We start from the raw sequence: 21,938 nt of genomic DNA on the forward strand, positions 1-21,938 counted from the left end.
TCTCCGAGGGAAGTTCTCCCTCCTTGGGGGGCTCCTCATGTTCCTCAGAGCAATCCGAATCCCCATAATCGGGGCTGTCGGGTGGCGAGTGGCCGCGCCTAGGTCTCGAGGGTCCAGGGGCCGGATCAACCGGGATGGAAAGACCCATACGAGGAGCAGACTGCATCTGGACAAAGGCGTGAATCCTCTTAAATAATTCCACCCAGGAAAGCGAAGCCGGATCTGGCCGTAGGGGCACAAGGTCTCTCGGGTTCCCTGGCTGCTCGCCGCGGCCTGCTAAGTCCGGTGTGTTCCCTGAGGAACCGCTGGGCTGGGACCGGTCCTGTCCTGGAACTCCCATGGCCTCCTCACATTGGGCACATAGGGAGTCTGCTTCCTCGTTCTGTGTGGCTCTGAGGTTGCATGCTGAGCAGAGGCTTAGAGCGTTCATGCCTGATTCTGGAGGTGCCGGCTCTGCGGACGCATGGGCTCTCTTATGCTCCATTCGCCTGAAATTCGGTGTCGCCCAACGATGTGCGCCGAACACGTGCACTTAACAGCATGCGCCGAGAACGGGTGACTTAGAAACGTGTGCCTATAACAGGCATCTTATAAATGTGTGCCTAAAACGGGCATCTTATAAATGTGTGCCTATAAACGGGCGTCTCATAGATGTGCGCCTATAAACGGGCGTCTTATAAATGTGCTAACAACGTGCGCCTATCGCGTGCGCTAACATCGTGCGCCTATCGCGTGCGCTAACAACGTGCGCCTATCACGTGCACTGAACAACGTGCGCCTATCGCGTGCGAACAACGTGCGCTTAATTGGCGAAAATGAGTAGGCAGGCAAGAATGGCGACCTCCTAGGCGGGCTACCTCGAGGGCAGGCCCAGTTAGTCCACACTTCCTCGGAGACCAAGTAAAGATGTACGCCTTACCTTGTCTTCGGCGCTTCCCGGCTGCGACCCGGGCGGTCTCCGGCTGCGGGGGGGAGAGGGGAATACCTTCACCGCCACGCTTAAGGAAGTGCACCCGCTGCCTCTAGGCCGCGCCCGAACTCGTCTCGCTTGGGGGCCAAGTCCATGCCGGGACCGAGGCTACCTCTAGGCCGCGCCCGAACTCGTCTCGCTCGGGGGCCAAGCCGCGCCCGAACCCTTCTCACTCAGGGGCTGGGTCCCTGCCGCGAACCGGCCACCGGACCAAGGCTCTTACCTCCGAGGGACCACGGAAGTCAGCTCGGGAAACTCAACTGGGTGATTGACCACCTGGTATCACCACAGGAGTGCGGGGCTCGTCTTCAGTAGGTTTCTTCTATGAATTTAGTCGTTAGAATTTGGAAACATGCTCAGCGAGCGTGGGGTAGCTCCAAACTGCTTTGGAGACGGAAATTACTGATGTGCTACACTTCCTGTGGGGGTATATGTACCCGTGCTGACGTCAGATCTGTCTCCAATTGCTAGCACGAGCACATAATACCCATTTGTTTTGAGTCCATCTGCTACACGCTAGGAAAGATAAGGTTTCACTAGAGAAAGTACAGAGAAGGGCAACCAAAATGATAAAGGGCATGGACGGCTCCACAGTGAGGAAAGGCTAAAAAGGTTAAGGCTGTTCAGCTTAGAGAAGAGACGGCAGAGGGGCTATATGGTAAAGGTCTACAAAATCACAAAAAGACTTGCATGGATAAGTGTGAATCAGTTATTTACTCTTTCAGACAATACAAGGACTGGGGCACTATGAAGTTAGCAACTAGTACATTTAAAACAAATCAGAGAAAATTATTTTTCACTCAATGAACAATTAAGCTCTAGAATTCATTGCCAGAGGTGGTAGTTAAGGCAGCTAGTATAGCTGGGTTTAAAAATGTTGGGATAAGTTCCAAAAGGAGACGTCCATAAACTGCTATCAATAGGGAATAGCCACTGCTTGTTGGCGGCATTAGTAGCATGGGATCTACTTAATGTTTGGGTACTTTCCAGGTACTTGTGATTTGGGATTGGCCACTGTTGGAAACAGGATGCTGGGCTTGATGGACCTTTGCTCTGACCCAGTATGGCATTTTCTTATGTTCTTACACCTTCAAAACAAATGTCGCAGATTGGTGAGGCAAGACTTCCCTTGGCTTTGTCCCATTAAACTATGACTATCTACTGTATATGTTCAGTAATTTTGTTCTTTATGATAATTTCCATCATTTTGCCAGCCATTGTAGTTTCCTAGATCACCCCTGAAATCTTTTTTAATAATTGGGGTTATATTGGCATCCCTCCAATCTTCAGAGTGTGTATGTATGTGGTCCTGGTCCCATCCCCACCCCACTGCACATATTACTCCTGGCCCTGACCTCCCCCCACCCAGCTTCCACAGTTCCACTTCATTTTTTTCTATAAATTAAGCACTTAGGACTTTTAATTTTATATTTTGAAGGATCCTAAAATGTAGACAGCACATTTGTTAAGCATCTTGCAGCCTGATTCTGAGGTAGTTGTAATAACCTGCACTTGCAGCCTTTGTCTTTCAGTGGCTTTCAGAGTGAATAACAGCAATCTGAGACCAGGTGCCAGGACTCACAGCTCTATGCCCGAACTGCAAAGTTATCTTGCTAGCCTTGCTTCCAGAATACAGCAATTAAGTGTCATAGCCACTTATTTCCTATTTTATTTTTCAAGAAGGGAACAATATAGATTTCCCCAAACACTATCATGGCCAGATATTAAGCGACTTGCCAGATGAGTTCATACACAGAGAAGCATTTCATTACAAGTAAAGTAACACCCCACAACATCACCCTCTACCCCCCAATACCCCACTCACAATCACTTTCCACCACCTCTTCTCAGCATGTTCGCAGCCTCGGCGTAAACCTAGACAACCACTTCAATCTAAAAAAGTTCATCACCTCCACCCTCAAAGATGGCTTTTTCAAACTTCATACTCTAAAAAAAAAACAAAACAAAAAACTAAAGCCTCTTTTACACCTTCATGACTTTCGCACTATTCTCCAGGTCACTATTCTAGCCAAAGTTGATTACTGCAACTCCATCCTCCTAGGCCTTCCTAAAAATGCAACCCAACCTCTGCAGATGCTACAAAATGCGGCTGCCCGTATCCTCACAAACGCCCACCGTCACGATCACATCACGCCGGTCCTCCAACACCTACACTGGCTGCCAATTTCCTCCAGGATAATATATAAATCCCTCACCCTCATACATAAATCCCTACACAACCAAAACATGCACTAGTTTAGAGTAATTCAGATTTTGCAAACCGGACAGACCCACCAGAACGCAGGCAAAATAACATACACCCTCGCCTAAACTCACTAAACTTGTCTCCACTAGAGAACGCTCACTCTCCATAGCAGGACCAGCCCTTTGGAACAAGATGCCCCCAAATCTGCGCCAGGAATCGTGCCACAAGAAATTCAAAAAGAACCTAAAGACCTGGCTTTTCAAACAGGCATACTCTTGATCTTCATGCTCCCTCTCCCACCCCTGTTAATCACTCATTATTTCGGATACTCTGGCACTTATCACTTAAACCCCCCCCCCCCCCCCCCTCTCAATATAAATTCTCTGGTAGTTTCCTCCCCTGTATCCCTATCCTTTAAATGCATTCCCATTAACTAGTTTATGATCTGTACATTTTTGGACCCTTATCCATTATGCAGTTCCTGTTAACTCATGAAGTTGTAATGTTAATCACTTTTGCTATCTCTTTCATGTGTTTCTTGTAAAGCTCGTTGCTGCATTATGTATTATTGTAAACCGAGGTGATGTTCCAAACGTGCCGCGGTATATAAAAACTCTTAAATAAATAACAGAAACAACAACAAAAATACACTACTGTGTAGTCCCTGTTGGGGTGCGATTATGAGAGAGGAGGCAAGGGGTGGCAGAGAGACATGCACTGAATGTAAATCAGGCAGGGCAATTTTCAAAGGCTTTTCTGTGGGTAAAACAGTGGCAGGGAAAAGGGATCTTCAAAAATCGCCTACTCTTTCTATGAGAAGTACCCGTGTGGTGCTACTACACCCATACTTTTACCTGCAGGTAGGAGAGGGGCTCCAAGGTGCAGAGTTGAGGCAGGGCGAGCACATACATGTGCATTTTATTATTTTAAAAAGGTATTCATTTATATTTCCAGGGAAAAAGGTTCCCACACAAATAGCAGGTGCAGGTCTATGCACGGACTTTTTCCGACTCTGTTTTCTGATATAGTTTTCCCTTTTAAAACTGACAAAGTCAGTGGGTAAAAACTATCCTGCCGACTTTGCACTTCTGCGACCATTTTGAAAGCCACTCTCCTTGCTGTTTTTGCTCTGTTGCAACTGATATTACACAGGTACCTCTGAGAGTCAGATAGCCGTGAGCAAGGTTTGCAAATGACTGCGCCAGTCTCCAGTGTCCATCTCCATGGATAATCCTGGTGAGAGCTAGGCACCGGATCAATTCCCTGATGGCTTTGTGCAGCTGAAAACAACAGAGAAATTGTTGCTTTTGATTCTGAACATGATCCAGAAACATTCTTGAAGCAGTAACTCTGAAACTGCTATACTGTAAAGTGTTGGGAACTAAGGGATACACTGTAGTGAAACTATGTTTTTCTAAAATAGTGTTTAATGCTCACATGTAAATGTTTTCTTTTTCATTTTCCAGCCATAACAGTTGTGTAACTTAAAATCAGCCACTGATAAGCATTAATGATTGATTTTAACATGTGTGTTACCTCCTACAAAACATTGCATTAATCACCCAATGCACTAATGGGCATTAAATCCAGTGTTTCATGGCAGATAAGACTGATGCATTACACTCAGCAATAAGATATTGGCATAACCAGGGGTGGCTATCGCTGGGCCCAACTGAACAGCTTCCCCAACCCAAGCCTCTTTACAGTCAAAGACAAAACTGGCACAGGTCTTGTGAGTTGGCATGCACTCACAAGCATTTTGGTGGCTTTGTCCTCTCCTCTTGCGTACATTTCCTGTAACAAAGAAAACCCATGTGGGAGTGTGGGGATGGTATGGTGTGAGGCTATTACAGGGCCTGTATGTAAGCTAGCTGACAGGCCCTGGGCTGATTCTGTCTTTGACTGTTCCCTCCTGCTACCTCTTAAAGATGGGTCCAGGCCCAGGATTGGCCAGATGAGGTGCAGGGAAGGGAGGAGAAGAAGAATTGAATTCAAAGGCTGAAAGACTGGTGTTGGGGTCAGGAAGAGATGGAGTCTCAAAGACTGGAGATTGGGTGAACAGAGGGAGGTAGGGAGAAAGGCTCAAGGAATGAAGAACAGATAGGAGACGAGACAGAGGATGATTCGCCATTCAGAGGACCTGAATGGCGATAACTCAGAAAAGGGCCATGGCACAAGGTGTTAGGAGGAGGAGAGAGACAGAGGACACAGGATGAGGTGGTGGAGGCAGAGAAGTAGTTAAACAAGGAAAGGACCCAAAATGTGTGAAAGATCTGTGGACCCTGGCTGAGTGGTGAGATTGGCTCAGGCTAGGCCCTTTAGGGCCTCACAGACAACTCGGAGCTTCACTTAAACCAATCCCTTTCCCCATGGATTGAGCCCTTGGGTTCTGGGGGCCGGCAATTCATAGACAAGAATTTCTGGGGCAGTGACATAGATGTCGATTCAGAGCCAGGCTAGGGTCAGAAGTAGACAGCAAACAAAAATGGTTAGTATCCAGGCAAAGGTCAGATCCAGAAATCAGTCCGAGGTAAGACACGGAGATGAGGCAAGTGGAGCTGAAGAGATAAGGCAAAGTTGGGCCTGAAAGATGAGGCAAAAGCTGTGCTGGAGAGACAAGGCAAGGACCAGAAACACGGGAATCAGGAACGAAACAGCAACACACACTATACAGGCTGCATACAAGACTCGTTGCTGAGGCAATGATAGGGTGCATGATAGCTCTGCTGGGGTGCTGCAGAGTCTGAATTGCATGATGAGGTATTATAATGCCTGTCTCGGGTATTGGTTTTCCACTCATCCCCCCTCTCTGATGCAAATGAGGTTGTATGCTCTCCATAGATTCAACTTGGTGAACAGCTTGGCCCCTTGCAGGTGGTAAAAACGTTCTGAAATGAGAGATAGTAGATACCAGTTCTTGTTTGTGATGGCAGTGGGGCCCCTATAATCGATACCGGGCCTGAAAGTCCCATCCTTCTTGTCGATGAAGAAAAAACCCGCTCCAGCAGGGGGAAGATGGCAGCCGAATAAACCCCTTGCCAGGTTCTCCTTGATATACTGACTCATGGCCTCTGTTTCTGGGACTGATAACTGGTAGATCCTTCCTCGCGGGGTACCTTGTCAGGAAGGAGGTCTATACCACAGTCATAGGAGTGATGCAGTGGAAGAGTTTCAGCCCACTGTTTAGAGAACACATCAGCAAAGTCAGCATACTGTGGCGGGACTCCTGGTATTATGGCAGCCAAAGTCAAGCAGGTCAATGTCCAAACAGGAGTGAGACAGGTGACAAAAGAGGTGGGACCCCAATGTGCCAGTTCCAAAGATTGTCACTCGATAACTGGCTGGTGTTGTTGCAGCCAGGGCAAACCTAGGGTATCTGAATTCACAGCGCGAGGAATCACATAAAAGGAGATGGTCTCCTTGTGGAGGAGACCGAACAGTAAGTGACACTTTAATCTCTGTGAGGCAGCCAGGGTGAGGATCTATGTGTACTGAGGAGATGGTTACTGGGTGTTCCAGGGTAGTGGTAGGAATCAGATACTGACGAACCAGGGCTTGATCAATGAAGTTCCCCTCCAGCTTTGGAATACAGGAAGGCACTTGTATTAAGCGGACAATGTTCTGTGGAGATGGAGACGGGAACCAATAGTTGAGGGGAGGCGAGTGGCCAGCTTAGGTTTGCCTCCCCAATCAACCCTATGCACAGGAGTTTTCCCGATTTCTCAGGGCAATGTGATGCCAGGTGTCTACAGCCAGCACAGTATAGGTACAAGCCCAATTGCCTTCTCCGAAGCTTCTCCTCTGGGGAAAGCTTAGCTTGGCCCAGCTGCATGGGCTCTTCTGGAACTTTGGATTCTGGAGATGATACCTGGTTCAGAGGAGAAAGGAAATGAGGAGCCAACACTATCGGACGCTGGGTAGCCTTATTCTCCTGAGCCCTTTCTTGGAAGTGATGATCAATTCGATCTGCCAATGAGATCAAGGCATCCAATGATTTAGAAAGATCTTGGCCAGCCAATTCATCTTTGATTCTGCCCAAAAGGCCTTGCCAGAAGATGGAAGTGAGACTATCCTACCCCCCCCCCCCCAGTGTAGTTTAGATGCCAGAGCGCAGAATTCTATAGTATATTCTTCAAGAGACCTTAAGCCCTGCTCTTCAAACACCAGCTGAAACTTTTGGAGGAAGTGTGGGAAGTTCTGAAGCTGCTGAACGAGGAGCCAATGCCAGTATCAGAACATCCATACAGTGTGTATTTCAATAGGGAATTTACCTGGTTAAGAATCCCCTGCTGTTCTTGGACACACAAGGCCAGGCTTGGTGTAGTCCAGAGCGAGATCAAGCCTGCCGAGTCCATGGCCTCAGCATTCTATAAGATCCGTGGACGAGTAGAGCTAAGATGTTCAGTGACAGAGACACACATTAGGAAGGAGCTCTTCGATACAGTATTTCTTAAAAGTGAATTTCCTTATTCTGTGAATGAATTATGCCTCACACGAAGAGAAAGGCTCAGTTAAGGGAGGCATCAACTTCGTCCCCCTTGCCGATAATATCTCAGCCACGGATATCTTCCTTCTTCATGCCGACAGCTGAGATGACACTGGAGGAGAGGGCCGCTGCAGAGGCCGCATTGGAGCGAGAAGCCACACTGCTGGCCAAGGCACCATCGTTAAACCCCGGCGCTCCTAGCAGTCCCTCCCCGCCACAAGATGTAAGTCCAATGGGACCTGCAGGCCCCCTTATGTTTGAAGGGGGTTCTGGAGATTCAATTAACTTACCTATGGAAGCATCGAGGAGTGGAGACCAGGTTGTAGGGGGAGAAGGGGAGCCTAGGCCGGAGGTGGACTTAATTTTGCCTCTGAAATCGGCAGAGATCACCCTGGGCTCGTTATGGTCAGCGATTAAATCTCTAGAGCTGGCAATTATAAATTTGACTCAAACAACTATGACTTTTCAACAAAGATTTGTCAATCTGGAGAAATCTGTTTCAACGTATAGAAAAGGTGGAGGTTTCTCAACAAAAATTTGCTAAGACTGAGTTATTCAATGAAAAGAAATTGGAATTTATAGAGAACTCTGAAATATACAAATTTGAGGGTTTTGAATTTCCCAGTACAGAAACTAATACCTGCAAAGGAAATGTTCAAAGAATATTTGCAACATATATTGAAAATGCCTCAGCAATCTTTACCAGCCTTTGCGAAAGTGTATTATTTACCTTCAAGATCTAGGACAGATAGTTTAGAGGGAAATGTGCAACCTGAAAGACCCATGAATTTGACTGAGATACTGGAAACTTCAATAGATATAGAAATATCAACTAGAACTACGCTCTTTGTCTCTTTCTTATTTCCATCAGAGAGAGATACTGTTCTTTGAATGTTTCTCAGGCATCGACTAGATAACTTTCATGGACAACAAATATGGATATACCCAGACTTAGCGAGAATAACCCAAATTAGAAGGAAGGATTTCTTGAGACTGAGATCGGATGTGGTAGCCAGAGGAGCTAGATTTCTGCTAAAGTTCCAGTGTAGATGTGAAATAAATCACTTAGAACACAAGTATGTTTTCTTTGAGGTTTCCCAACTCCAGGTATTTCTGGAATCCCATCCCCTAGTGAACACAGAAACTGGCTAAGAGCATAGTGAAGAAATCGGCTGTAGTCTCTGATTGCTATGTTAAGGGATTTTTGTTAATCTCCTTAATAGTTTTCTTTTTGTTTCCTTTTATTTTGCTCTTTTAAAATTAGTTCTCCCCTGATTTCCTTAAAATGAAACAGATATTGTTTTTTCAATACAAGATTATATGAAAATATGGTTTATTAAGGTTGTATTGCCATATCTGTATACAATTATAATGTGGATATTATAATATTGAAATGAAAAATTAAAAAAAAAAAAGATCTGTGGACCCTTGCTACTGTAGTGAGACTGGCTCAGACAATAGGGTAATCCATATAGGTTCTCACCAACAGATGGGGGAGTGACGTAGGAGATGGACTGACAGGAGCTTCACCGTCCTATACCAACCCCTTTCCCCTTGGGTTGAGCCCTTGGATCCTGGGGGCTGGCAGGTCTTAGGCAAGAGACTCTGGGGCAGTGACATAGGCATCAATCCAGGGCCAGGCAAGGGTCAGAGGCAGGCGGCAAACAAGAATGGCCAGTGTCCAGGCAAAGATCAGATCCAGAAATCAGTCCTACGGGAGACAAGGAGACAAAGGAAGTAGCGCTGAAGAGATGAGGTGAGGCTGGACTGGAGAGGCGAGGCAAGGCTGGGTTAGACAGATGAGGCAAAGCTATGCTGGAGAGACAAGGCAAGGATTGGAAACACAGGAACCAGGAATGAAGCAGCAACCCACAGTACACAGGCTGTGTAGAAGACCTATTTGCTGAGGCACTGCAAGGATGCGTGGCTGGGCCTTAAGAATCCAGTCATGTGACATCATCAGGATGTGACGGCAGCTTGGGTTCCCATCGAGAACCCTCTAAAAGGTGGCATGGTGTGCACGCACATGCACCTAAAGGCAGCCCACAGGAGAAGGAGAACAGCAGTATAAGATCTGTGGACGAGTAGAGCTAAGATAGTCACTGACAGAGACACACGTTAGGAAGGAGCTCTTCGATCCGGTATTTCTTAAAAGTGAATTTCCTTATTCTGTGAATGAATTATGCCATAAAGAAATTGTCCAGTAGCTTCCAGGCCGTGAAGGGGGTGAGTGCTGCCAGTTGCGGGTATCAATGTAGGGGGTCGCAATCCCTAGTCCCTGCTCTGGGCCCCAGCATGACTAATATCATCCCTGACAGTCAAGCAAAATAAAGGAAATGCTAGAAAAACCAAAGATAGGAAAATTGGTTCTTACCTGCTAATTTTTGTTCCTGTAGTACCACTGATCAGTCCTAACTCCTGGGTTTTGCTTCCCTGCCAGCAGATGGAGACAAAGTTTCACTGACACTGTACATAACCCAGTGTGCCACCTATAGTCCTTCAAGTATTGACCTGTACCCAAGCCAAGATGATAGCAACTCCCGCCCCTCCAATGAGCCAGAAGTAGGTGAGGATGCTCAAAAAGACAATGGAAAACTCGTTTCCCAAATTTAACATAAGTAATCAGCATTGAAAACCTCCAACAACTCCGCACTATATACAAAGCAACAGTACAAGTGGCGGACTCTCCTCCCCAGTAAATGGGCGGGTCTCTGAACTGATCTGATGTACTACAGGAATGAAAATTAGCAGGTAAAAACCAATTTTCCTTTTCCTGTACGTACACAGATTAGTCCAGACTCCTGGGATGTACCTAAGCTCCCATTAACTCAGATGGGACCTGGAGAGTTCCACTCATAGAACACTCACCAAAGCACATGGAAGCCAGAGTCCCGACATCCAAGCGATAATGCCTAGAAAAAGTGTGCAATGTCTTCCCAGTAGCCACCCAGCAAATCTCATGTGGACACGCCTGTTGTGACTCAGCCCAGGAAGTCGCTCGAGAACGTGTCGAGTGCATCCCTAAACCACCTGGCAGCTTACTTGATCACTTCCTTCAGGCACTGCACAATTTTAGCCTTAGATTCCTTACTTCCCTTCTTTGGCTACTCCACAGTACAAAGAGATGATCTGATCTATGGAAATCATAAGTGACCTTTAGATACCTCAATAATGCATGCCTCCCATCTAAGAGCCTAAGCTCCCCCGCGTGAGGCGTACAGGAATCCAAATCTGGAAAACCTGGAAGCTCCTCTGTCTAACTAAGATGGAACACAAACTACCTCAGGCAGAAGAGAAGGCACCATGCATAAAGATAACCCTGAATCTCACATCTGTGGGGAAGGATCTCGTCACGACAGCACCTGGAGCTCCAAAATTCTCCGGGCTGAACAAATCGCCATCAAGAAAACCACTTTAAGAATCAAGTCCTCAAATGTAGCTCTCTTTAGTGGTTCAAGCAGAGCCTCACACAGTCCTCTAAGGCTTATATTCAAATTCCAAAAACGGACAAATGTTACACACCTGAGGATGCAAGTTCTTATCTCTCTGAAGGAACCGTATAACATCCAGATGTGCAGACAGAGGATACCCTTGCACCTTACCACAGAGACAACCCATACTGGATGACCGTGTAACCTTGGCAGACAGGCAAGCAACGTGAAATGCACCACTCTTGTCTCTAACCAATTGATAGAACATGAGGCCTCCTGTTTCAACCAGTGGCCTTGCACCAACTGATCTTGCCACATTGTCCTCCATCTGGAGAGGCTTGCACCGGTGATGACTTATTACTCAATTCGGAACCTCCAAATCAGTACCACCCTCGTTATTGGTGTGAGTAAGCCACCATGAAAGACTGTCCCTGGGTTCCCCCTCTAATGGAAGAGGAAGATTAATCTCTTTCAATAATGGATTCCAGCAGGAGAGAACAGCCCCATGCAGAAGCCGCATATGCACGAATGCCCAATGCATTAATTCCAATGTTGATGCCATAGAACCCAGGACCTGTAAATAGTCCCAGATCCTGGGTACTGAAAGCTCTAGCAGAAGCCTAATTTGACTGCAATTTCAGCAACCTCTCTCCATGAGAAACACTCTCTCCACCAGCATATCAAACTGAGCTTCCAGATACTCCAGAGTTTGAAAGAGACTAAATGGTTTATTGCTAGGTTCACCACCCACCATAGAGACTTCAAGTGCATCGGTATCTTTTGTACTGATTGTAGATAGAGGTCCTCTGATTTTTATTTATTTATTTAGATTTTTATATTCTGCTTTTTGGCACTTCAAAGTGTACATCAAAGTGGATTACATTCAGGTACTATAGGTATTTCCCTATCCCCACAGGGCTTACAATATAATTTGTACCTTTCACACGAATGAGACAGTCATCCAGATACGGATGCACCAACACACCCCTTTTGCAATGCAGCCGCCCCATCACTATCACCTTGGTGAAGGTACGTGGTGCCAACACCAGTCAAAGGGAAGGGCTCAAAACTAAAAATGTTCCCTTAGGACCATGAACCTCAGGAATCTCTGGTACTCCGGCCTGATGGCTATGTGCAGATATGCCTCTGTCAAGGTGAGAGATGCCAAGAACTCTCCCTTGCGTACTGCCGCTATGATGGACCTCAGAGTTAGACCTCAAAGTTTCCATGCTGAAATGGGGAACCTTGAGAGCCGCATTTACCTTCTTTAAATTCAATATCTCTTGATCTGGATACAGGGGGGGAAGAAAAATTATCTCCGGTCAGACTAAGCGTGTTCAGGGTCTGAGCCAACAAACTCAGCAAGACATCTCTGTGAAAAAAGAAAACATAAGAGCAGAGTCCGAAGTGGCTCTCAATCATATGCAATTTCTCTTTCTTCTAGAGGTGAAAAAAACAATTCCCCATCGGAATCCTCTGAAGTCTCATAATCCACATCCCCTTGAATATTACCAGGGACAGCCTCCTTGCGGCATTTGCCTGCCGTGACTGACAAATGGGAGGCCTAAACATGTGATCCCTACATAGTAGGGTGCTTTGACTTTGCTGGGCACTCCTGCAGAAAAGTCTGTAGCATCTGGAAACATTCCACCCAGGAGAAGGAAGATGGATCTACGGAGCCCACAGGCCCAAACTTGCTCTCTCTCCAACCTCTCTTTCTCGGGAAAATTTTTGCTCTCGGGAACAAGGTAGGAGGAGAACTGACTGTTGCCTCGCCTCCCACTCCACTCCCATCAAGAGACACCATAAGCTGAGGGGATGTCCCAACATGGGCAAAAGCTGTAGCAATGAAATCGCTTTGAGCATCTAAATAGCGCTAACACAAACAGAGAGTGAGGACTGAATTTCTATCAGATGGCAAGTCTCACAGATAGCAAAGTGCTTGGACCTGATCGTCCCTGGCATCCAGCTCTCCTGAACTTCGGCTCTAGGCAGCCTCCTGCACGCGCACCAATGTCACCCGGGCAAACATGCACACCCCTCCAGGACATGCGCAAATACGCGTTCAAGACTAGGTCGCGGTCATATGCGCACAAGTACATGTACAAATACACGCTTGTATAGGCCATGGTCACACGAGCACAAGTACCTGCACAAATATGCGCTCAAATTTAGGTTGCGGTCATACATGCACACGTACCTGCACAAATAGGTGCTCCAGAGTAGGTCGCGGCCTTATGCGCAGAAGTACCTACGCAAAAACATGCTCAAGTATCTGCATATATACATGCTCAAGTCTACGTCGAAGATGTACACACTCAAATCTAGGCAGTGGCCTTATGCGCATAGGACCCCACGCAATCAACCAACATGCGACGAGACTGCAGACAGACATCTACGCACGTAGGAAAAGAACTATTGCTGCGGCCTACCACACAGCTAAGCAAGTCCTGTCAGCATCTTCAGCATGTTTAGGCCCAGATCCATTCAACATCTAGCACTGAAAATCATTGAAGGCCTGAAGAGCTTCTGAACAGCTCAGGCCTCTTGACTGGCCAAGAGCCCATGGAGACTGGGGCCAAGATCTAGCATCCCCTGCTGTTTGTTCCGCTAAACGAGCTTTGCACATAAGCAAATTAAAACTGGCAGAAGCCCTCTACCAAAACCAGAGACTCCTCCTCGGTGCACATGCCTTTCTGCACCTCTGCGGGATATGAACTGCCAGCGATAGTTGAGGAGAGGATTTCCTTGCCTCTCCTGCTGATGCTGTAGGGAATAAAAAATGGCTGCCATTTCCACGCTGACGGGGAAAGCCTCGGCGCTAGACCCCGTCACCCGCGAGGCTCATTCTACTGGTGCGGCCATGCTCGACACAAACCCTTGAACGCTATGCTGCTTTTGCCGCACGGGCAGACTGTTCCTCCCCACACCTGCAGCACCACCAGCACCTCAATGGCAAGCAGGGGATCAATCACTCAGCGCCTCGGAACCACTACCCGATCTCCTCTGCAGGCAGAGAAGCTGCTGAAAAATCCCATCGTTGAGATCCCTGAGCTGCTAAGGTAGCTCCCACATAGATACCTCTAACTAGTTCCTTGTTCCCTTTTTTTTTACTCTCCGAAAACAAATAAAGATATATAGAAACCAATACTTTCCTTTGGTGCAGAGGTTCCAGTTCCAGGAGCGCAGGCTGTGTGGCAGATCAGAAAAGAGCCAGACCACTGGCTATAATCAGTCTCCTTTCGCCAAACTTTAGCGACTCAGCCCAGGACAAACCATATAAAAGGGATACTTCTCTGCTCAACTGGGCTTGCAGTACAGAACTGCCAGCAGGTTCCACTGCTGTCTCATGAGGGATGAGGGATCTGGACCACCAGATGTCCACCCCATGTACCTCCGGACCGAGCTATCAGAAGGGTCATCAACCCCTTGCTCGTCCACCTCAAACCAGGGGGAATGGCTTCACCAGGACCTCTCAACCCCCTATGAGGATCCAGAAATAATCTTTTTATTGAATTCCATTTTTTTCTCTCTCCAGACTACAGGTTTTACACCATCTACCATCTGCTGGAGACAACAAATTACTAAGAGAGTGCAGGAGGTACACTGGGTTATGTTTAGTGTCAGTGAAACTTTCTCTATCTCCACCTACTGGCAGGAAGGCAAAACCCAGGAGTCTGGACTGATCTGGGTAAGTACAGGGAACTATATGAGATAACTACTAAACACAAAAACTAATTTAAAAATATTGTAATGTATGCTTTTAAACCCCCCCCCCCCCACACAAAATAAATAATACTGCTTAAGACTTTATACACACTTACTGCCAGTCCCTCAGCTGGTTCACAAAATGAGTAGTTATTTTAAACTACTTATGTGCTTTTGTGATGTGGAAACATGCCCATTGGTTAATCTGAACTGGGATATGAGCTTGTCTCCTCAAAAATTAAGTGTATTTTCCATCATACCCTTCATTTTAAGTGAATCTTAAATATCTCTGGATTCCTCATACTTCCTGCTCAGAAACGCCAAACAGATTATGTCAGTCATATAAAAATAAAACATGTCCAATTAAGCTTTCAAAACTTTGCTTCCCAGAGGTGGTGGAGCGATGTAAATGTGTCCTCATAGGGCCTGATTCACTAAGTTTTTGATCCCCATAAATAAAAAATGGGGGGGGGGGGGAGAGAGAAGAGTAAATCGTGATTTTAGTGTTTATTTGGCAATAACTGCTACACCAGGCATATATCTCCAGTCGCTAAGAAATGCTTAGCACTGACATTAAACCTCACTTTCAATGTTTCTTGTTACATGTTGAAGATAAAAATGTGGTCTGAATCTTTTGGGTGAGAGACTGAATATCTGTATTTATTTATTCTTGGGATACATGGAGCAAACATAAATGAATATTGGATAGTTTTTACCTCCCCTTCAATTCAAGGGAAAACGTTCACACACCTAGGTCAAGGTAAAGGCTGGAGAACAGACAATGCCCTCCCCCTTTGTTTAAGGAAGGCACAAACTTTCTGACATCATTGACCATGGAAAAAGAAACCGCTAAGTGACCATGCTAAGGATATTCAAGATGAATAAATTGCTGAACACACAGCAGAATAAAAAAAAAAAAAAAGATTTTATTCTACCTCTTTTCTTTGAATGAATTCCTCAGCCATTGTCAGTGCTTGGGACAATCTCTCCTCGGGAACTGAAGTCACACTCCTGTGCTGGGATTTGTTTCTTGGTTTAGCTTGTTCTTGTTCAATGTCTCCCAATGTGCTACCATCCTTTGAATCATTAAGATAGTCAGGAATAGCTGTGCTGGTCCCTTGGGTCCTAATACAATTGGTTACAATGTCAGAAATCTCCCTTGATGATGATGCTTACATGAAAGGTTAAAGCCCAAAACGTTTTCAGGTATTTGTTTTCTCATTTGCAGTTATGAAGCAGTACTGGCATGAGCCCAGATGCAAAGAATGAGCAAGGGGGCCTCAAGTACCCCATCTCGCTCTCCTCCCCCTCACTCTTTTCCTCCTCTCTCCCAATCCTCCCAGCAAACAAGAATGAGCTACTTAAATGCAAAACTTTGCCTTTGCTAGTTTGCTAAGTTCAAATCCCCAGATGTTCATAGCACCTGTATTCACTGCATTCTAGTTCAAACTGGATAAATTCGTTTGCATGGCCCAGACAAACTGGCAAATTTAGGGAGTCCTGCCCTCCTGCCAACTTGGTGAGGAGGGTGGGCAGTGGAGGGTAATGTAGATCTTGGACCAGAGCTGAAGTGGAGCAGCAAGAAATCTTGGTACTGACTACCAAAAAGCACCAGTCCAGTTCAAGATCTGGAGCCCCTTTCCAGGTCAGCACTCCAAGCCACATCTGACCCAATGAACATCATCATCATCATCATTGTTTATTTATGGTCATGCTTTTTCTGCTGCAAGAGTTTAAAGCACGTGACCGGCAACAATTCAACAAGAGGCATAGTAAAACAGTAAAATAGTGAAATACAGCAAAAATATCTGGGAAAAATTACGCAATAACAATTTCAAGAACAGTAAAACAGTAAGATACGGTACAAACGAGAAACAGGATCAGAGTACTTATGCACTAGCAGTTTCAAGAATAAGGGATAGGGGGTCCTAGGAAGTGTCAATATTTCTTTGGCAGGTTCTGGGGAGGGGCTTGTGGAATAGGTACTGTAAAGAGAGCTTGAAGGAGACATACGGGGATTGGCAATTGAAAGGGGAAGTTCAGAGGAGGAAGGGGAGTGAGGTTCCCAAGGACTTTGGGAGAGGATGGGAGGTCATATCGGGTGTAACATGACTAGAGCTATCTAAACTCTGCTATCACGTGTTTAGTATATTTGCTTTCTCCGAGACACTGTTTCAGTTGCAATGTTATCTACCTCGTTTTATCCTATTGGAATACCTAGTTCATTGTAATTGCTCTCTTCTGAAGCACTGTTACTGTTCAATGTAAACCGAACTGTTACTGTTCAATGTAATTGCTCTCTTCTGAAGCACTGTTACTATTCAATGTAAACCGAACTGATTTGTAACCTTATACAAGAATTTCGGTATATAAAACGGTTAAATAAATAAATAAATAGAGCTGTGGATTCAAACCCAGACTTTGTGCTCAGGTGGCCTTGAATTTGCTTCTTTCTGAATCTGTACAAGAAAGAGCATCAAGCATTGCGAAAATGACTTAAAATCATATCAGATATACAAATAAGCTGCCCATCAAACTTCCAGCATTACCACGGCAGTCTGATTTACCAGTCCAAATGCTTGATTTTTGTTTTCACCTTACAATGAATGCCGAAGATAATTCTGGAACAGACCACATAAGAAAGTCAACAACTATGTGCATAAATTATACCAGTTTTACAAGTCAACTTTTTTGCTATAAAATTAGCCCATCAAAACTACCTGCACACCTGCTAATTTTTGTACATAAAATTTTGGGGTTAATCCCAAAGTATGTGCAAAAATCCAAATCTCTCCCCAGCTCCACCCCCAGAAATGCCTCTGCTCAGTCAGGGTATATGACACACGTGCAAGGACATGTGCACCCGAGTTTTCCTGCATATCGGAAAAGGCCATTTCAACAGGAAAAGCAGTGGTTTTACCTGCAGAAATGCCCTTTGAAAATTACCCTCTATATCATGCATGAGTCGCCTCCCCTGTATGCAAATCTATTTCATGCAGATTCATTGAGGATATCTTGAAAACTAGACCTGTTTGTGGCATTCCCTGCTCTATATGCTTACAATTGCAAGTTCACCAAATCACCCAGGGAATCTGTAGGTATATTTATTGGACTGGTCTGCATCTTCTTCCTATAACAAGAAGAAACATATTACATGTCATCTCTGTATCAAATATGATGAAACTGATTTGAATATAAAAATACGAAGGGGACACACCTGTCTATGAAGACTACTACTTATAATTTCTATAGCACTACTGGATGCAGTAAGTAAAAGAGCAGCAACAAAGTAAAAGGTAACAACTCAAAGACAAGATAGCCAACAAATCAAGGTGCATTAATTCAGGATGTGTAAAATTAAAACAAACAAAAAAAAAAGACGTGAAATGTTTCTTTCCATGCTTTATTGTTCAGATTAATATTTGCATTTTGAAAGATGTTTTCTCAGGATTTATTCCTCAGATCCCTTCCATCTAAATAGAAAAATCCTGGGAATAAGATGAGAGACAGGGAAGGAGGTGGGGGCCGACAGTGGGGTGAGGGATTGGAGAATTGCATAAAAAGATATGGATAGTCAGATAGATAGATAGATAGATAGATAGATAGACCCAGGCTTCTATGGGCTGTCAGCTTTAGCAGCGTGAATTGGAATAAATTTGCATTCACAAAAAAGCGGGGAGTAACAGCGGTTACTACCCCAAACCAAATAAGCCTGATACTTCACTTTCAATGCATATCCAGCATAGCTCTCTGCCTCAACGGCAGGGGAGAAAGAGTGATACTTCATGCATATCCAGCAGAGCTCTCTGCTTCAACAGCAGGGAAGAAATTCTGATATTTCACTTTCAATGCATATCCAGCATAGCTCTCTGCTTCAACGGCAGGGGAGAAAGACTGGTACTTCACGCATATCCAGCATAGCTCTCTGCTTCAACGGCAGGGGAGAAAGTCTGATACTTCACTTTCAATGCATATCCAGCATAACTCTCTGATTCAACGGCAGGGGGAATGAAGAAAAGTGGATCTATATATAGACAACAACCAACAAGAACTGAATTACATAGTCTGAGTAAACAAATAAGCATGGGTGTAACTTGCTTATTGCGGCGGTTACTACCCACAACTAATTAAGCTAGATATTTCACTTAGATGCAGCTCCAACACTGTTCTCTGCATTAATGGTGGGGGTGGAAGGGCAATAGAACCAAAAGGTTACTAAGAGCCAAGAGTAACAGATAAGTAGGAGAAAAAAAAAAGTGCGAAGCTTGCTGGGCAGACTGGATGGGCCGTTTGGTCTTCTTCTGCCGTCGTTTCTATGTTTCTAACTGGGCATACGGCATGGGCAAATTCTTTGCAGATTGTGATGCCACTGAGTGAAGCAATGAAAGAATTATATCAAGCAGACATTCCTCTTGAGCTTTTGAAAACATATAGGTCCTTTCTTTAAATGTCAAATGATTAGTTTAACAAAAGGTTTCGGAACCTACAAGGAATCCAACATTTCCTAAGGGAAACAAAGAAATCTTTCCATGTATGGACAGTTACAACAAGCATACTCAGGCCAGACTGGTGGCTCAGAAGCAGTGCTGTGCCTGGCTTCTGCTCTTTGGGCTGGCCAGAGCTGGGGATGCTGCGGCAACATTCACAACACCTGGAGTGGGAGAGGGGGGCTCCCAGAAAGCCTCAGCTATTGCAGAATGGCGACATCTACTGGTCACATTCAAGTGCAGGCGCAGCAGGTTGTAGAGGGAGCCATAGTTTGTGACTCCTAGCCAAGAGACATCACTGCAGTAGCAAAGCTAGGTGGTTTGGGAGTGTTGTAAAATGTTTGCAGATGACAGTGGATGGTCCCATTGCACAACAGAAGCCAGTATTGACTGGGCAGGAAGTCCAAAGGAGCAGGGAGAAGCTGCAGAACCCCCAAAATCCTAAAACAACTTACAGTGCATTCTTTTTTCTCTTCTCATGTGAAATTAAATGATATTTTACATCTTAGGTTATAGGAGAGAGAAACATAGAAACATAGAAATGACGGCAGAAGAAGACCAAACGGCCCATCCAGTCTGCCCAGCAAGCTTCACATTTTTTTCTCATACTTATCTGTTTCTCTTAGCTCTTTGGTTCTATTTCCCTTCCACCCCCACCATTAATGTAGAGAGCAGTGATGGAGCTGCAACCAAGTGAAATATCAAGCTTGATTAGTTAGGGGTAGTAGGGGTAGTAACCGCCGCAATAAGCAAGCTACACCCATGTTTATTTGTTTTACCCAGACTGTGTTATTCAGCCCTTATTGGTTGTTTTTCTTCTCCCCCTGCCGTTGAAGTAGAGAGCTATGCTGGATATGCGTGAAGTATCAGTTTTTCTTCTCCCCTGCGGTTGAAGCAGGATATGCATTGAAAGTGAAGTATCAGGCTTATTTGGTTTGGGGTAGTAACCGCCGTAACAAGCCAGCTACTCCCCGCTTTGTGAGTGCGAATCCTTTTTTCTTCTCCCCTGCCGTTGAAGCAGAGAGCTATGCTGGATATGCGTGAAGTATCAGTTTTTCTTCTCCCCTGCCGTTGAAGCAGAGAGCTATGCGTGAAGTATCAGTTTTTCTTCTCCCCTGCCGTTGAAGCAGAGAGCTATGCTGGATATGTATTGAAAGTGAAGTATCAGGCTTATTTGGTTTGGGATTTTTATGTTATGGCAGGGATCTATTACCAAGTTGTACATCACCTAAGTTCCAACTGTTAAGATATGTGATTTATCAAGTGTATATAAATAACATTAATCATACTGCTCTAGCTATTGAGATATTAAAACCATCAGAAAAATCATAAAAATTAGAACAATTCTCAAATGAGAAAATGATTGGAAATCAAAATCAGATGTGACCAGTTAAAGAAAAAAGGCAAAAAAAAAAAGCAAAGGGGAGAAAGGAAAGAGCATTACAATAGTGTGGTATTTGGCTCTAAAGAGGTAAAGTAAATACAAAAAAGGAAAGGGTGGAAAAGCAAGTCCTCCCATCCCTCAAAATGTCCCCTTCCTCTCCTGCAGGCAGCTCGGGCGTTTACCAAGCTGTTTCGTTCCCGGGAGGGCCTGAGCAAGGGAATTTGAATCCGTGTTCAAGTTGTCATTTTGACGTCCTCTCCATTCTTCCTTCTTCGTATCCCTCCTTTCCAACAGCTTCCCTGCAGCGCGGCCCGGCATCTCTCCCTCCAGGTTGCTAGTTTCTTCCTTCCTCATAAGTTGGGTGGCGTCACCAGCTTCCTTTTCTTACTACATGGGCCAGCCCTCCTCTAACCATTGTCTCCGTCTTTCCTTTCCCATCTCCCCTGCGTCTCTTTCTCTCTTCTTCTCCTTTAGAGCCCGAGTTGGAATTTTTTTACTTAAGGAGCCCCTGGGGGAGGGGGGAAATAGAGCCATTACCTGTGGAGCTCGGCTCCGGCTCGCTCCTTTGAATTAGTAAAAGCGTCCGGGGTCTCTATGGTGAAAGCGGAACGTCCCCCAGCCGTATCCACGGTAACCGCGAGCGCACGCGCGCCGCGAGAGCTATTCTCGGTGACGAGCAGCGGCTGGGAGCCTGGCGCGGCGTTTTCAAATGAGAAATGTGTCCGCTGAACTAAACTCCAGTTTTGTTTCGACTTTGGTTTCTGCCGCTCCTATGTTTTTGGTAAGGTGCACCGGCACATATGAACGAGTATCCCGGATGAGCACTGAATGCACTTGGTGGACTAAGAAAGCAAGCATTGATCTACAGAAGCTGCTCCTCAGCCGTGGACAGCGGCTGATAAACTGTTCTTGCTCCCATAAACTAAAATAGAGAAAAAAAGAAGCCGTAGTAAATCAGGTCCATAATGTTTGCCCTTACAGAACTGGAGAATACACACCCTGATCTTTTTCAGAACAGCCCATGCAGCATTATAAGAGTTCACCTGAAGTCAGTGATATATACAATTTTTAAACTGTAATTGTTTTTCAATTTATTTAATTTATATTCTGCCTTTAAGACACTTTAAAGCGGATTACATTCAGGTACTGTAGGTATTTCCTTGTCCCCAGAGGGCTCACAATCTATTGGGATCCTGTCCTCCAGGATCCTGGTCCCTGCCCTGGATAAACATACTTCAGAGCATTGGTGCACTCTCTGACCTCTTT

The 21,938-nt window shown here is 45.4% G+C and overlaps 1 protein-coding gene across 1 annotated transcript in view; it reads right to left on the reverse strand.

Annotated features, from left to right (window-relative positions):
- TTC23L (tetratricopeptide repeat domain 23 like) overlaps positions 1 to 21,286 on the reverse strand; it is a 114,128-nt gene extending 92,842 nt beyond the window's left edge. Inside the window, exons 1-4 of the mRNA XM_029579026.1 lie at positions 21,210 to 21,286; positions 17,863 to 17,931; positions 15,737 to 15,926; positions 4,333 to 4,456 (exon numbers count right to left, since the gene is read on the reverse strand). Of these exons, the coding sequence (XP_029434886.1) occupies positions 4,333 to 4,456; positions 15,737 to 15,926; positions 17,863 to 17,924 (376 nt within the window). The 5' untranslated portion in view covers positions 17,925 to 17,931; positions 21,210 to 21,286. The remainder of the gene's footprint in view (positions 1 to 4,332; positions 4,457 to 15,736; positions 15,927 to 17,862; positions 17,932 to 21,209) is intronic.
- Positions 21,287 to 21,938: the final 652 nt, after the last annotated feature.

This window comes from Rhinatrema bivittatum, chromosome 1 (genome assembly GCF_901001135.1).
Source record: "Rhinatrema bivittatum chromosome 1, aRhiBiv1.1, whole genome shotgun sequence".
NCBI lineage: Eukaryota > Metazoa > Chordata > Amphibia > Gymnophiona > Rhinatrematidae > Rhinatrema > Rhinatrema bivittatum.